At 44.0% G+C, this 15,737-nt stretch overlaps 1 protein-coding gene across 3 annotated transcripts in view; it reads left to right on the forward strand.

The window, feature by feature from the left end:
* Nucleotides 1–15,737, forward strand: part of grid2 (glutamate receptor, ionotropic, delta 2) — a 301,762-nt gene that overhangs the window by 229,491 nt on the left and 56,534 nt on the right. For all 3 annotated transcript variants that reach the window (XR_009956209.1, XM_037481965.2, XM_037481966.2), the window contains exons 10-11: nucleotides 621–818; nucleotides 5,457–5,769. Coding sequence is in view for 2 of the 3 variants with exons in the window: in XM_037481965.2 (XP_037337862.2) it covers nucleotides 621–818; nucleotides 5,457–5,769 (511 nt within the window). In the remaining variant the exon portion in view is untranslated. The remainder of the gene's footprint in view (nucleotides 1–620; nucleotides 819–5,456; nucleotides 5,770–15,737) is intronic.

Raw genomic sequence — 15,737 nt, forward strand, 5'->3', positions numbered from 1 at the left:
CAAGGCACGATTATTGATTTCCAACATTTTAATTCACTTGGAAATGTTAAATAGGCTATATTTAAATCAATTATTAAGCGTGGTTCCCTCTGGTGAATAAAATGAAAGCTGAGTAGGGGACTTTGGGGGGGGGGGAAATAAGATGGAGGGGGACATAAGATAATGCTTGGCTCGGAATTTTAGATACCAGGTAAAGAATATTATAGCATCTGTTTTTGTACATTTCTCATCTCTCCAGATTGCCTTTACAAGAACAGAAGGCGGAATTATTCCTGTTTTTTTTTTTACCACATTGCTACAGATGGCATTCAGTGTTCTTCAGTTTCCAAACCCTGTTGTGCACAGTGAAGTAACTGACTCAGATCCACCATGCTGTTGGTACCTCGCACCAGAGCTCAAGGAAACACATGAAACCTGGATGTGATGAATATATCTAATTTCGCCTGTCAGAGATTCAAATGCTTGAATTGAAAAAGTTGGCTCTCAAAAACATCTATTCAACCGGTTTTCTAATGAGCAGTTGAGTAATTGCTGTTGATTGATTGAATGCTTGATTGACTGCAGTATTGATCTGCAGCCTGACTGACCTGCTCTCACGCTGATTGATCTTTGCCTTGCAGGAGGAGCCGTTTGTAATGGTGTCCGAGAATGTTCTGGGAAAGCCCAAAAAGTACCAGGGCTTCTCCATCGACGTCCTGGACGCCCTGTCCAACTACCTGGGCTTTAAGTACGAGATCTACGTCGCTCCAGACCACAAATACGGCAGCTTGCAGCCTGATGGTCAGTGGAACGGACTGATGGGTGAATTGGTCTTCAAGGTGAGGAGAAAGATGTTCATCGGCATGAGGATTGAGCTTTGTAGAACACTGACGCGAGATGAAGAAAACGAAGATTTAGCCTGCAGGAGAGAAACTGTGAATGGGATTTAGTCGCTTATTTATGCACAGACACTATAAGAATACACGGGGAGGAGAAGCAAGCAGACACATGCCATCGGCATCACTTATGCCATATAGCAGTTTAGCCTCCAACCAGGTGGAGTCTGCGCAGTCTGAAGTCCCTTCATAACAGTCCCACTAGAAATCCTGTCACTTCAACAGCAAACATTGCATTAGACCCCCGCAGGGCAGACGTTAACTTCTTCAAATTGGAATGAGAAATTTAGACACTCAGAGATGTCATATTGCATTTTAGGTGTCTTCAAGTGTTTGATGCCTACATTCTGGCAGAGACTCAAAATGCTTCAATAAGGATTTGGAAAAGTGGGAAAGGCGTTTCTCCAGATCACATGAATCTATAAATGGGGACGGGGTTTGGCGTGATAATCACATTATCGCCACCAGAGCAAACTGGTTTACTCGGGGTAGCCCCATCGTTGCTGTTCAATTAGCAAAGAATTCTTGTGTTCTGGCAATTGTTGTGATAAAGTTTCTCTTTGTCTTTCCGTCCTTTCATGTTCTCTAGTAGTCCTTGGCAAACCGCAGGCTCGTCAATATTTGAATAATTTCCCCAAATTCTCAATGTTTATTGTAATCCACGAGTTCGTCTTTGACTGTGTGCCCCAGAAAGAAAGTAAGCAGTGGAGGAAAGGACTGAAAGACAAAGGACCTTTGCTTATTTTTCAATTCTAAGTGGAAACAATTCTATCAATTACATTTATGATCAATATCTCTCTGGTGCTCATTCTGTTTGTTTTGCTGCAGAAAAGTTAAGGCTTGTTTTATTTCGCTTCAGAAACAAACTCTAAGCAAAAACACATTGACCCATACTGAATGGCTAATGGTTCTTCCGATTTTTACTTTTGCTCTGGGCCTTTGGTTCCTTAAAACATTCATTGAGTGTTACACCCAAAATCGTTTAGGGACGGAACAGTAATGACAACAACGGGCTACTTTTTTCTTTTAAAACCTGACCTTAAAACCTTTTATTCTCAGTAACGTTTTCCCAAAAGTGGTCCTTCATTATTTTATTTGTGTCAGTATTGGATATTTTTCCAACAGCAACCACAAGGCAATTCAAACTGGTGCACATGAAACCATTAAAACGTCAGGCAAAAGAAAAGGAAATAAAAAAAAATACTAAAATGTACAAGACAATACACAATAATAAAGGTGGCAGTGCAGTTTATGACATTATCATCATGGAATATGGTTTAATTAAAGGCAGCAGCAAACAGAAGAGTCTTAATTTGAAGGAGCTCAACAAAGTAGCAGCAGATCAAAAATGTATTTTGGCCTAAAACCATTTAGTGCTTTATAAACCAACAGCAGGGTTTTAAAGTAAAATCTTAGTTGGACAGAAAGCCAGTGTGAAAACCCGAGAACTGGAGTGATGTGATTCACTTTCTGGGTCTTAGTGAGGACTCAGCTGCAGCCTTATGAAGATGAATGCATGGAATGCAAATTTTTCCAATCCTATTGAGACACAAGTCCTTGAATCCTAGCGGCTCCTTTGCAGGTGATAATAGGCTGAAATGATTACTGTCGTTATATGGCTGTTCAGATTGAGGTCTGAATCCATGGCCCCAAAAACCACTACTTCTGTTCTTCTTCTTTTTATCTTTTACTTTACCCATTAAATACGGGCTCTCCTTCCTTTGACAGTGCACGCTACAATACTAGGGTTGGGCATCGAGAATCGATTGGAATCGGGACTAGCTTTGCGATTTACCCGGTATCGTTCAAAAGTTTAAAATTCGATTCCTAGTTTCGATTCTCAGTCCGCCGGCGCCGACCGGAAATAGAAACCGCTGAACACCAACGAAGAAGCGTCCACCGGAAGTGTTAGCATAACAGCGCGATCGAACATGGAGAGCGTGCGTCGGCGGTCCAAAGTGTGGTTAAACTTTTCGAAACAAACCGAAAACTCGGCAAAAAACTCCCGGTTGTTGTGAAGTTGTGACGAATCAGACCAGTGCGCGCGCGGGTGCCGGGTGGCCCGAGCGGAGCGGTCCTATCTGTTAAAATGAGCAGTGAGGCTGGCGCTGCAATGAAAAGATTGTGCTAGCACTCCCCGCGTCGACCGCTAGAACCCCCCCCCCCCGGTCAGCGAAAGTGTCCCTGATTTGAGGTTGGGAGAGTTGCCCCCCCTGTGTGCCCCGTCTGTGACGCGCTGCACCGACCGTCCTCCTCTGGCTCCAAGAGCCCATCAGTGGGAGCAAGGTAACGTTTAAGTACCTGCAGTATCATACACTCATGTGTAAATGTGTTTTTGTGAGGTTTCAAAAATAAAGCTCTCTTGAGGAAAGTGTTAAAATATATTCATACTTTGTTTATACAATATTCAAGTTCATAGTTTGATATTTATATTGTAGTTGAAAACAGCCCTGTTAGAAATTCATATTAAAGTTCATAGAATTAACATTGATGGAGACTATTTCCTTCAGAAAGACCCTTGGTTAGCTAGCTTATTTAAAATATCTTAAACTTAAACTTTTTTGACCCTGCCTCCTAAAAGAATCGGAATCGATACCCAACCCTATACAATACGACAGCTCACTCATACGATACAGAAAGCTTCAAGCACATGCATGTGTGAATATTCATGTGTGCTCAGGCAAGCACGGGCTTTAAATAAACTAAACCTTTTGTTTCTCCCGTCTGTCAGCAACACAGTTTATCTCTACAAAAACCCCATTAAACCAGATAATTATTACCCAGAGTGCATTCTGGGGGTTGGATTTCCCTGTTGACTGACCACTGCAATCACCACGGCAATTCATCTCTATTCATCAAACACACACTTGCATATTTGCATGCATATCGTTGCAGGCCTTGCCCTTATATTCTTATTATGTAGTTTAAGTGACACATTTAAGGATTTTGTTATCTCACTCAACTGTGAAATTAGAAGATTTTCTTTTTTCTTTGGCCTACAGTGGATTCAAATGTTTGCTTGTTTTGTTTGCGAGTGCATGTGGTGATGTGCATCCAGGTAGGTGAGTTTGTTTTGCTTTTGCTGAATCCTCTCACCAGTCGCACGCAGATGTTTGTAGCAAATAAAACAAAAATCACCAAATATCTGTAATATTCGCCACTGATGCCGCACATCTGCACACTCAGCAACAGCATCTTAAATCCTTGTTCAGTCGCGAGCAGATGTCGACAGCTTGTAGACAAGCACTGGCCACCAAAAACCTTTTAATTAGCTATCATTGTTTCTGCTGTAAAGCTGAGCTCAGCCCCGGACCGACGCAACAACAGCTTTCTCTGTTCAACTTGGTTGCGATCTGCTCTCCCTACGCAAAGCCCCAACGACAACACAGAATAATAGTTGTCCCTTAAAAACACCAAGCATTCCAAATGATGACAATGATCATCCAGTGCGTGCTGCCTTTTTATATGAGGTTTACAGGCCTACATGTTGGAAGCAAAACGTGAGAAATGCAAAGAGAAGATCCATTCCTGAGCTCATTTTAGGTGACCATAGTTTCCGCTTCAATATCCATATACTACTGAAGCGACACACGCAACCTAAAGATCCTACAACGCTTCTATTGCCTCTCAGCAGCCCTCAGCATGGCAGCAGTTATCGGTGCCAACGATGACAAAACACGCCAATCACTCCCCATCCGTCAGATATCCTAGCTTGGTCAGTGCTCCTCTCAGTGTCCGACAATGGAGCTTATTTAGCATGTGCATGCGATGCAACGGACACAGTGGACATAGTGTAACGTGTGATGACAGGTCCAAAAAAACAAAGCCGCTGTCCGTGTGTTGTGCACCACTTAAAGTCATTTAATTGTTAGTAACGTTAGTTAGCCAGTCAAGTTAGCGTCAAACGATGTTCTTTTCCCAAACTAAACTTTCCGTGAAGATGGAAGTATTGTTTTCAAAAGACACAAAGTCAGTGACACACTGGAGGGGCACATGGAGGGTCATAGGCTGAATCTAGAGCACTGACCAAATTGCATGTGTTCCAGGCCTCTGGTGTAAATGTGTTGCAGGGTGGTTGTTATGCCTCCCCTAGGATGGTTGTTGGTGAGGACAGGGCTATCAGCTGTAATTGTATGCGGGGGAGGAGGGGCACAAACATTTACTGACATGCGCTAAAAGCTCCAGAGGCCAGCTCGGATAACAACAAACACACAGCGGGGGGGGGGGGGGGGGGGGCGACGTCATGTCTTAACACTGCAAATAGTTGCTTATCTTTTACATACTATTAAGATTATTTTCAGCATCGATCAGGAGAAATGGTCGCAATTAATTAGTGTTTGAGTCTTGCTTAATTTGCATTGCTTGATTGACACGGTCTTTGCTCTGCTGATATTTGACAGTTCTGTAAAGCTTTCATTTACATCACATCATTTCCCAATGCAATTATGTTTTGGTCAACCGTTGAACAAATGTAGTGAACCGCAGTATGGACTTTTTTGAAGTCCTGGGTTACAGAAGTCCTCATTGTTCAGCGTTGACTCTTGAAACTCTTTTGCCCCCCCCCCCCTCCGCCTCCCGCAGCGAGCCGACGTGGGACTTTCCGCCCTGACCATCACGTCCGAGCGGGAGAGCGCCGTGGACTTCACCACGCGCTACCTGGATTATTCAGTGGGCGTTCTGCTGCGCAAGGCCGAGCGCACCGTTGACATGTTTGCTTGCCTGGCGCCCTTCGACCTGTCTCTGTGGGCGTGCATCGCCGGCACCGTGCTCCTCGTCGGCATCCTGGTGTACCTGCTCAACTGGCTCAACCCACCCCGGCTCCCCATGGGCCCCGTGTCCTCCACCACGCTGTACAATTCCATGTGGTTCGTGTACGGCTCCTTTGTACAACAAGGTAAGGAAGTGCCAGATGAAACAGTAGTTTAGGAAGAAAAAAAAAAGAGTATTTTTACATCACCATGATGACTTTTTATAACTGCAAATACCCTGTTGCAACTGTTTATTCTTTTGCAGCATTTTAATGGCATAAATTGAGCCCTACAACCCAGAGGTATACAGAATTATTTGTATATTACAGGTTTATGAGTCGAACTCCAGCTAATAAATAGAAGGTGCAGTAGTGCTGTTCTTTCATATTTTGCCACGGGGATATGAACTTTGCCAACAAGCCATATGTGCAGCGGTCTCTCTCAGAGGTACAATGATGTAGAGATGACGGGGAGAAGGGAAAACAGAACACAAATGTCTTATTGCTGAAGCAATCGGATGTCACAAACCTAATCATAGCTGTCCTTTGGGTGTGATAAGTGTGGATTGACCTTTGCTTGTTTGAACACTATAGTCAAATGAGGACTAAAGGGAGGAGAGGGTTTGTTCCGCGTGGATTAACCAGGGTGTAACGACCTCACCCTGGTTTTCTACCATGAGATTTCCCAGAATCCGCCCGGCCGTACTCAGGTGTGAGATCAGACGATTGACGCAGAGGAAAGGATTTAAATCCCATCAGTGTGGGAACGGCGCCATGAAGAGGAGAGGAGAGATCGATAGGAGCAGGGGGGGAAAAAAGCTCACATAAAGGGGTCTGTTTTCCAAGCGGTTTGTGAGTTTCGTCGAGAATCTTTATTGACTACGGCAGGAAGACTAAATATGTTCTTATTCCTTGGATCATCCTGCATGTGCATGCTGCATGTGCATCCTGCATGTGCATGCTACATGTGCGGTTTGCAGCGCAATAAAGAAATCATTTTTTACCAACGAACACAGTCCGCTCAGACAGTTAATTTTTTAAGATTCACTGATTTAGCAAAATTTAGGAGTGTTTTTTTTTTCATGTTCCTTGTCCATTTTTTTCGGGCCCTGAATAAGCAACTGATGAGTATTCCACCGTTGGGTAAATAATCCTCCATCTTGTGCTGTGGCTAATGGTGGTAATGATGATGATGATGATACATGCTAATTGCTGTTTAAATTCACAATCACTTTTTGGGTGTAATTAACATTTTAGTCATGGCATCATTAGAGAGTAGAGGAAGAGAGAGAGAGAGAGAGAGAGAGAAAATCTGTCTGTTGTGTGTCTTCTTTACATATTCAATGCATTTTATCATGTGTGGTTCTGTGTGCTGTTCAGTGTGTATTTGTGTCTGGCATCAAGGACTTCACGTTCATGCGAGAAAAGCTTTGTGCTTTGGCCCCAGAGGATTCATTTCTGATCTGGCAAGCCGGAAATATCTCTAAGAATATTAACATTTTATACAAAACCCACAGTGTCTGAGGTCCCCCCCCCTCGCCCGCCCCCCCTGCAAAAACTGCAAACTGCCGCGTCCACCACCCTCTTCATGTGTGTCTTTCATTTTTCGGTGCACAGCTGCGCTCTGAGAGGGAAGAAAGCTCGAGTGGGCCCAAGTTGTCACACAGGAGGGGTGAACTTTGCTGTAATTGAAATGTGAAGACGCGTTTGAGCCAAAGTAGGAAAGTCCAAACGCAAAAAACTCTGGCGTCACACTGGATATTTATTTGTCTTTCGCGCATCCTTCCCAGACTGTGTCTTGATTGCTGGTGTTCTCCCCTAATGACTGTCCCAAGCAGTGGGGGGGGGAGAAGACAGCAGACTGTTGTTGTTGTGCGTGTGTGCAGCGCGAGGTGCTGCCATCTCTCAATTAGGGGCCAACTTTGTGGGAAACGCTAAACGCAGTCACTCACACACACACACACACACTGTGAACGAGTTGTTTTCACTGTATGAAAGACACTGCGTAGATACACAAACACATCAGAACCATGGCCACGGGCCACAATCAACACTTTCATCTTTCCATCTGCTGCTCCAAAAATCTTTTTTTTTTTTTATTCTCCTCACAGTTTGCACCTCACCAACCGGCCCCTGCTGTGCTTGTATCTCTGTAGGTGTGTGTGTGTGTGTGTGTGTGTGTGTGTGTGTGTGTGTGTGTGTGTGTGTGTGTGTGTGTGTGTGTGTGTGTGTGTGTGTGTGTGTGTGTGTGTGTGTGTGTGTGTGTGTGTGTGTGTGTGTGTGTGTGTGTGTGTGTGTGTTCTTTTCACAGCCTTGTTGTGCCACCTAATAGAAATAAAAAACCAATTGTTTCTCCGTTTCCTTCCTCCGTCCCTTTTTCGTCCCTTAGTTCTCTGTGTGTTCTCCGGTGCTGTTGACTTACTGCTGAGTTTTCTCAATGTGAGTTGTGTTAGCATTCAGCACTCTCCACCCCCCCGCCTCTCCCTCTCTCTCTCTCTCTCTCCCCCCTCCATCATTATCTCTGCTTCTGCTGTGCCGTGCTGCTGGGAACCCACCGTTATCATCATTTTCCTGCTCTTTTCCTCCCTCTCTTCCTCCCTTTCTGTCTCCCTCTAATCCATTATCCCTCTCTTAACGACAGTGTTGTGCTGATGTGAAGTGGACCCAACTTTTAGGCCGAAAATCCCTCCCGACTGCACCCTGCCATCTCTCCGTCTCTCCTCCCTCTTTTCTTCCTCTGGCCCCTCTCGGTCTCTTTCTGGCTACAGAGATATGCCACTGTGAGAAGAAAACGTCTCTCAGCAGCTCCATTAAAAGTCTTTCTCTGGCTCTTTCTTCTATTCTCTTTGCTTTTGTCACATTCGCTTCCCTTTCGCTCCGTGGCCAGTGATCTACGTTTTGTGCGTCCTGTAACATTGCTTTGTTACTCCAGTTACTCAAGTCCAGCTGTTCATTCAGCCACTTCACTTTTACCTTTCACACACCTGTTCATCCGCTCACCTTAAGCCTGTCCTCCCCCACGGGCAAAAAGTATGTATGTAATAGTAGAGGTAGAGGGCTAATTTTCTTAATCTTTTACGCACGTTAATCTTTTAGAAAATGCAACTTGTCTCTCTCATGCTGTTATCTCTCTAACTTTATCGTGTGTTCTCTCGCTCTACTGGCTATTAAATGTTTAATCGTTCTGGATAAGTTGCCGTACAGTAAACGTCACATTGGGCTTGGAGCCCATGTGGGAGAGAGGGACGGGGGTACGGAGACACAGAGCCGCGCCGCAAACTCACACAGCAGAAGAATGTTCTGATTAAAATCCATCAACCCTCAGATTTCTGTGATGTTGGGAGAATCTCCCACGAAACCGATTCCTGACGCAGCATCTCTGAAGCAGCAAGGCGAGCCTTGTTCTTCCCCGGTTCTGTTACCGGAGTCCGAGAAAGTGCAGCTAGCAGGGACAGTAATGAGGAGGGCGGTTTGATTGTAATACAAGCATATTTATTTTGGGCTCTCTGTTATTAACTGCCTCGGATGAGCAGAAGCAGTGAATTGCATTTATTTAGCAGTGAATGTGCTGTAAAGGTCAGGCTTTGAGCAGATTGCAGCTGGAATAAACAATGGATCTAATCGCTTCTTGATGGATGTTTTTTCACAGTAACTTTTTCCCAGAATTGTAATTATTGTTAAATTGTTTTGGGCATCTAATGTAATGTATAGAGACTTGTGGCTAAAAACCTCAAAAGTGCTGAGGGTAAATATGACTGGGAGAATAATTAAACCTTCTACTAGAAAATACAATAGATATAAAAAGGTCTACTGGCGGCGTTTGTTCTTTAACCAGATGTATCAATACATGAAGTCATCTTTTCTGTGGCAGTTACCTTGAGTGAATTTAAAATAAATACAAGATGATGTCACTGCAAAAATGGGACACACACGCGCACACACACACACACACACACAAATGAAGCTCCAGTGCAAGTTCAGACAGGACGACCGTACCCGTGCATTGAATGTTTAGGTCAGCTGGTCTTTTCTATCCAATGAGCGAAACGAAACAAGCCTACCTTCTAGGGCGCTGTCTCTTTTAAATATGATTGTTTCTCTACTCATCGCTTTGATCATGCCGCCGCTTTGCATCCCTCCACCTCCCTCCACCTCCTCCATCTCCTCCACCTCCCTCCATCTCCTCCACCTCCCTCCACCTCCTCCATCTCCTCCATCTCCTCCACCTCCCTCCACCTCCCTCCACCTCCTCCATCTCCTCCACCTCCCTCCACCTCCTCCACCTCCCTCCACCCAATCGACTCATCGTTCTAGCAGCCTCATCAGCCAACACCACCACCAGGTCAGGCCTCCCCTGGGGGGGGGGGGGGGGTTTATCTTATTGCTGCTCAAGGGAGAGTCAGAGCGCCAGAGACTTTATCATTACATATAATTTATTAATGAAAAACAATTGTCTTCTTTTCATCTGACTTGCTCTGACAGGTCAGTCGAACGAGCGGAGTGCCGCCCACCGCGTTAATGTCGAGTCAGTCGTCAGAGTGGCTGCCGAAGCAGGGGCCGTATATGAATAATGAAGGTTGGGCAGAAATGTAGAATAGTTTAAGCTTTCTCCGCGTCCAAACCAACGACTGGAAATAAACACCCGTGAGCGGGTCGAGAGAGGACAAGCGATGATTCAGGCGGGTGTAATCAGAGGGAAAGGAGAAACGTTGGCAACGAGAGAAAAGGGCAGAACAGCCGGCATTCTGCTGCACCTCGCCTGAAGAGGGTCGGTGAGCACGTTTCAGATGAAAGGCAACTCAAATCAGTTTAATGTCCAGTCGTTGTTTGATTTATAAATATCAAAAGTGTAATTGCCTCCATTCGTCCACGACTGAACATGTATTCAGTGCATTCATCTGAACTTAAGTGGTTGGTGTTTTCAGGTTCATCACCGGTCACACCATTGATTTTGTCATATGGACCTTTTTTTTGTCTCCACACCATGGGAAAAGGAAATGTGAATTTCCTTTGGCTTACACAAAGGGCCAGGGATTGCTTGTGGTTGTATGTGTGATTTACTTCTGTGGTGTGAGTGAATTGAGGGCCTTCATATACTGTATGAGTGAGTGTTCCCTCACTAGCAACACAGTGCCTGTATGGGAGCATCAAATCACCAGCAGAGAGGGCAACAGAAAGAACTTATCAAACATATTCTCATGAGGTTTTGCTGACCTACAATTCTTTTTTTGTTGTTGTTGCATTTACTCTCGGATCACGACGAGGAACACTTCACTGCTTAATCAAACGGAAATACCAAACGCAGTCAATCAAACTATTAGAAAAAGAAAACAAGGCTAAGTAGGAGGTTTAATTGCTGTTCATGGCATTTCACAGTTTCCAAAATCGATATATTTTTAAACTCTGATAGTGTGGTGATAGTTGAAATGATGAAGTTGCTAGAGTCAAACCGGCCGGCAGCCGTGGTGAGGAACAAAGAAGAGGAACAACGGGTGCAAAAAGAAACATACACAAAACACTGAGCCTTTTTTGAGTTTTCCTTTTTGCTTGTAAACAGTGAACCGTCTCATTAAAGCTTTGCTGCACTTTCCACTGGCATCCTTTATTAGATCCTAAAACCTAGGATCTTACCTAGATGGAGCCCGTTCAAAGAATTCAGGACAAAAAGCTTTTTGTAAAGACCTCTGGAGAAAATATAAAAGACAGTGTAACACTCTGAATAGCAGACAATCAGGCACCTTTAAAACGTCTAACCAACGCAGGATGTTAATGGTTGACTTAAGGTGGAAACAAAGATGGGATCTGTGTAAATTGGCCCAGTGAGTGCGGGGAAAAGTGAGAGAGCGAGATGAGATGTTTGAGAGGAGTGACTGCGAGAGGATAGGCAGAAGGGGGCGGGGGGGGGGGGGGGGGCACGTGGATTGCGAGATTGTGAAAAATTGAGAATGACGGCGTTAAAATTGAATATGAGCAACTCCAACACAATCACCATCAAGTGAGAGAGAGCTCCGAAATCCACGCGTCCTCCCAGACTTCAGTACACGTGCGCGCGGCGAGGCACCCTGAAAAGTGCTGAGCGAAGCCGCCTGTCACACGGTGCACTCGGGGAGGAGCTGGCGTGGGTCTCGGTGGCTTCGGGTAGAACGAGTCGCCTGCGACGAGACGGCCCGGGCCGCAGCTGCTGGATGAATTACCCACGCTCTTAAAGAGGGGACTAACACGCGATTGTGTGCATGTTTTTTTTTGGGGGGGGGGGGGGCGAGAAGAACAAAGAGAGATTAGGAGGCCCCTGGAGATAATCTGTCGTTTTATTGTGTGTGTGAGGAAGCTTCATAGCTGCTGCATGTTTCTGGCCCATTGTTCTGTTAAGAAGAGCTTTAGGATTCAACATCAGCTGCATGGCCACGAACTACATTCACCAACTTGCTTTACAGACTAAGCAGCAACTTACAGGTTTACTGATGTTTTGTTTTCTCTCATAAAGGCTGCTCGGGTTACATTTGGATACCTACTTTGATTCATCATCACTTTTTAAATAACCTATAGACATTATGGCTGCACACCGGCATGTCGAATTTCCTTTTAGTTTTAGTTTTAAAGAAATGAGCATATTCATAAACCACAGTGCCTCAAGATCACAATCACATCCGCACACAGACGGGTTTTGACTTCACGCTGTTGTAGCCGTTAAGATAAACACAGATTGTATTGATCACGCATACAGGAGGCGAGCCGGAAAAACAGCCGGTAAATAAGCTCAAGGAAAATTCTGCTGACGCCGTCATCTTTGCGTTCCTTTCAACTGTGGAAAGGAAGGAAAAGTGATGATGAGGCTTTAAGAAAGGAGGAGAAACGAAATGTTTCTGTAATAAGTCCAATGTCAGGCGGTTTCTGCATGTGGGACGCGCACACACACACACACACACACACACACACACACACCGGAGCAGCGCTCTTACCTCGGCTATTCGGGGAGGGCTTTAGGAAGTTGCCACTCCAAGGCCAGGAGTTTATCGCCGGCCGTCACACTCGGGCCGGCTTCGTTCTTCATTCACTCCGAGGAAAAGGACGCAGCTCTGCAGGGCCGAGAAGGAGCCACTTTTAATGAATGTTTACAAGCGCAGCAAGTTGGTCAGAGAGCCTCTGAGGTGCAAGTGTGTGTGTGTGTGTGTGTGTGAGGTGAAAAGAAGTTGTGTGATTTTAAACTAGTAATCATTTTGGCAAATTACATTTTTAGTCAGTTTTGAGTTAAGATTTAGCAAACCTGTGAGGAAGTATTTGTGCACACGGAATGTTGTAGGATGGTGTAGTGAAGCTAAAAACAAATTAACCCCTTTTCATGATTTAAGAGACCCTTTAAAACACCCTTTTAGGCAAGTGTTGCAACTGTTGTGTATTTTAGGGTGCTCTTACACATGTAGTTTGGTTCATTTGATCAGTGAGAAAAATACACATTCTCATTTTACAACTGGTTCCCTTTTCCGTCACCACTCATTTTATTGTTTATTACAAACCAGTAAAGCAAGTAGTTACACATTATGCCAGGTAACTCCTTGGTGGGACGCGTTTTGTTGATTGTCGTTGAGCATCATTTGAGCATCACTCGGGCAATTCACCTTCCAGCGACTTTAAAACTTATGACGTGTGTTCTCTGGTGTCAAAAGAACACTGGAGCGGGCTGCGTTAGTTAGTTAGTTTGTTTGTTTGTTTGTTGAGCATTGAGTCTTGATTAAAAGCTTCCACACCAGCCCAATCAAACGTTCCCATCCAGCCAAAGGTGAATCCTCCGTTTGATGTGAAAGCCGCTTTCGCACTCCTTCATTAAGGAGAATACCACGTGGGTTCTGGATGCACTTTGAGTTCTAGCTATTAAAAAAAAAAAAAAACGGTGAAGCTGGCCAACCAGCACCGAACACAATTCGATTACAATTTCCAGTAAACAATAACTTGGGCTGCATGTTTGACAAATGGTAGCCTACTACCATCATAAGAAACTCTATTATTATTTCCCAATAATGAACCATCTACCTGTTTGCCTATAGCAGCATTGCATTTACAAGTGTTGTGCAGACAAATCACTGATGTGTCAAACCAAAAATGGGTTGTAAGGTTCTCTCAAGGGAAGAGGGATTTGCACCAAAAGGAAGAATATATATTTTCTGCAAACAACATTTGAATGAAGCACAAACAAAACCCAATACCCCAAAGTCTGCGATAGGAGACACTTCATTTTGAGTTTCTGTTGTCTTGTGGCTCCGAATACTGGAAGCCAGTGTGTGCATTTCACTGTGAGGGTTTGTTTGGCTACAGTAGGCAGCTGTCTGTGCACTATTGACTTTCCCTTTGTAGTTCTTTTCCAAAACATCATGATTACAAGCAAACTTTCAAAGCCAACAAGTGAAAGAAAGAGAGAAAGCAACCGAGAGCGAGTGAAAGAGAAACCCGAGCCAATTACTGCAGAAGTTGATAATCCAATACATTGCGATTCTCTGTGACGGGCCATCCAAACTCTACCTCGTCTTCTTTCCCTCCAGATGTTCTGTAGAACATGAGCTGCACTGTGTCCCACAGGGACAACAAGAGCACAAAGTGTCCCCCCCCGTCCTCGATATGTGCACGGTGAGCATTCTCCAAAGAGCAGCTGAGTGGGGGAATCATTTGCATTTCAATCTTTTAATTTGCTCCCCTTTTTTGGGAAATTGAGCCAACTTCCATAATTTAACCGCAGTGAGTACAGAAACCCATTTCAGCGTTGGCCCTGAGGGCGATTCTGTACAATTTGATTTTTCTTTTTTTTCTTCCACAGTCAAACTTATATTTCCTATTCCACACGTCGAGCTCTTATTGCTTCTCAACTTAAGCCGTGATCTGAACATGTCGACTCTGCAAAGATACAATTGAGGGCGAATTACTCTCCAAACTCCGAACGTTCTCCGTTCTTTAAGAGTTGAAATTCTAAACGGAGAAGAAATTCCTTGGACAGCAATCCTTTCTTCACCCATGTTGTGTTGAGACACTTTGCCCAGAAAACAGGTGCCTGTTTAAAAGAATATATTTTCGATAGTAATAAAATTACAAAATGTTGGCACATTGAAAAGTTCTCCAGTGCTGCTTTTTCACTTGTTTAGAAATCCTATTTTAGGAAATTGGACAGTTGATTCTCCTTTTTAAACGTAAAATGTCCTAATCGAGTGTGTACAAGCAGTCCTCATCTTTTATATGGTTTGGGGATTTTTTTCCTGTACATCAGGTACGAGGTAGCAGGTGACTGCAAAGTGCACCATCTGTGCCCTGCAGTAATGATGTGGCATATTTACCCAGCATACAACTAGATCAAACACTTGTGTCTCACACACACACACACACACACACACATGCACATGCATGCAGGCCTCATTTAATCCATTTAGTTGATCTCTGGTTTGCTCTTCTGGCCGGTTTGGCTTTCTCTCTCTGACCCTCTTACTTCCTCACACTCAAATTGGCTCTTCTCCCTTTCATCTCTTCCCGTTTTCAATTCCCAAACAAACTTCATATGCAAATATTGAAACATCAAAATATTTATTACACCTAAAGTTTTGTAGCCTTCCTAATGGATAACTGCTTCGCTTTCCATCCTCTTTGCACATAACGCACACTGGTACCATGGTGGGTACACGGTTTGGTCTGTTTTATGTGTGTACATACGTATTCAACATGTTGCTGTGTTCCTACAGATGAGTATCTGTATGTAGAACACGTTACCGCCAACAGAATCCAGAGCAATTTGTCAACATTAGAGGTTAATCATTGCCAATATGAAATATTAATATGTCATGCATTAATATTAATAACTTCATTGAAGAAATTACCATAATACCAACACTTCCCCAGCACATATTACACTTAAACTAAAGGGAAATGATTTATAGACTAAATACTATGTATGTTTTCTTTGTTTCTATACATGCACACAGAGAAAAGAAACTCCTTGACTTCAAATGTTGCGTCGAGTTCCTTGTGCTGTAGACTTTTTCAGTTTAAACGTTGATTCAAAAGGTAAACAAGTAAAATAAAATAAGAGTGTGATTCAGACGTCTCCTGTCACAATCACAAGTTACCATGTCAGTCATTTA

This window comes from Pungitius pungitius, chromosome 5 (genome assembly GCF_949316345.1).
Source record: "Pungitius pungitius chromosome 5, fPunPun2.1, whole genome shotgun sequence".
NCBI lineage: Eukaryota > Metazoa > Chordata > Actinopteri > Perciformes > Gasterosteidae > Pungitius > Pungitius pungitius.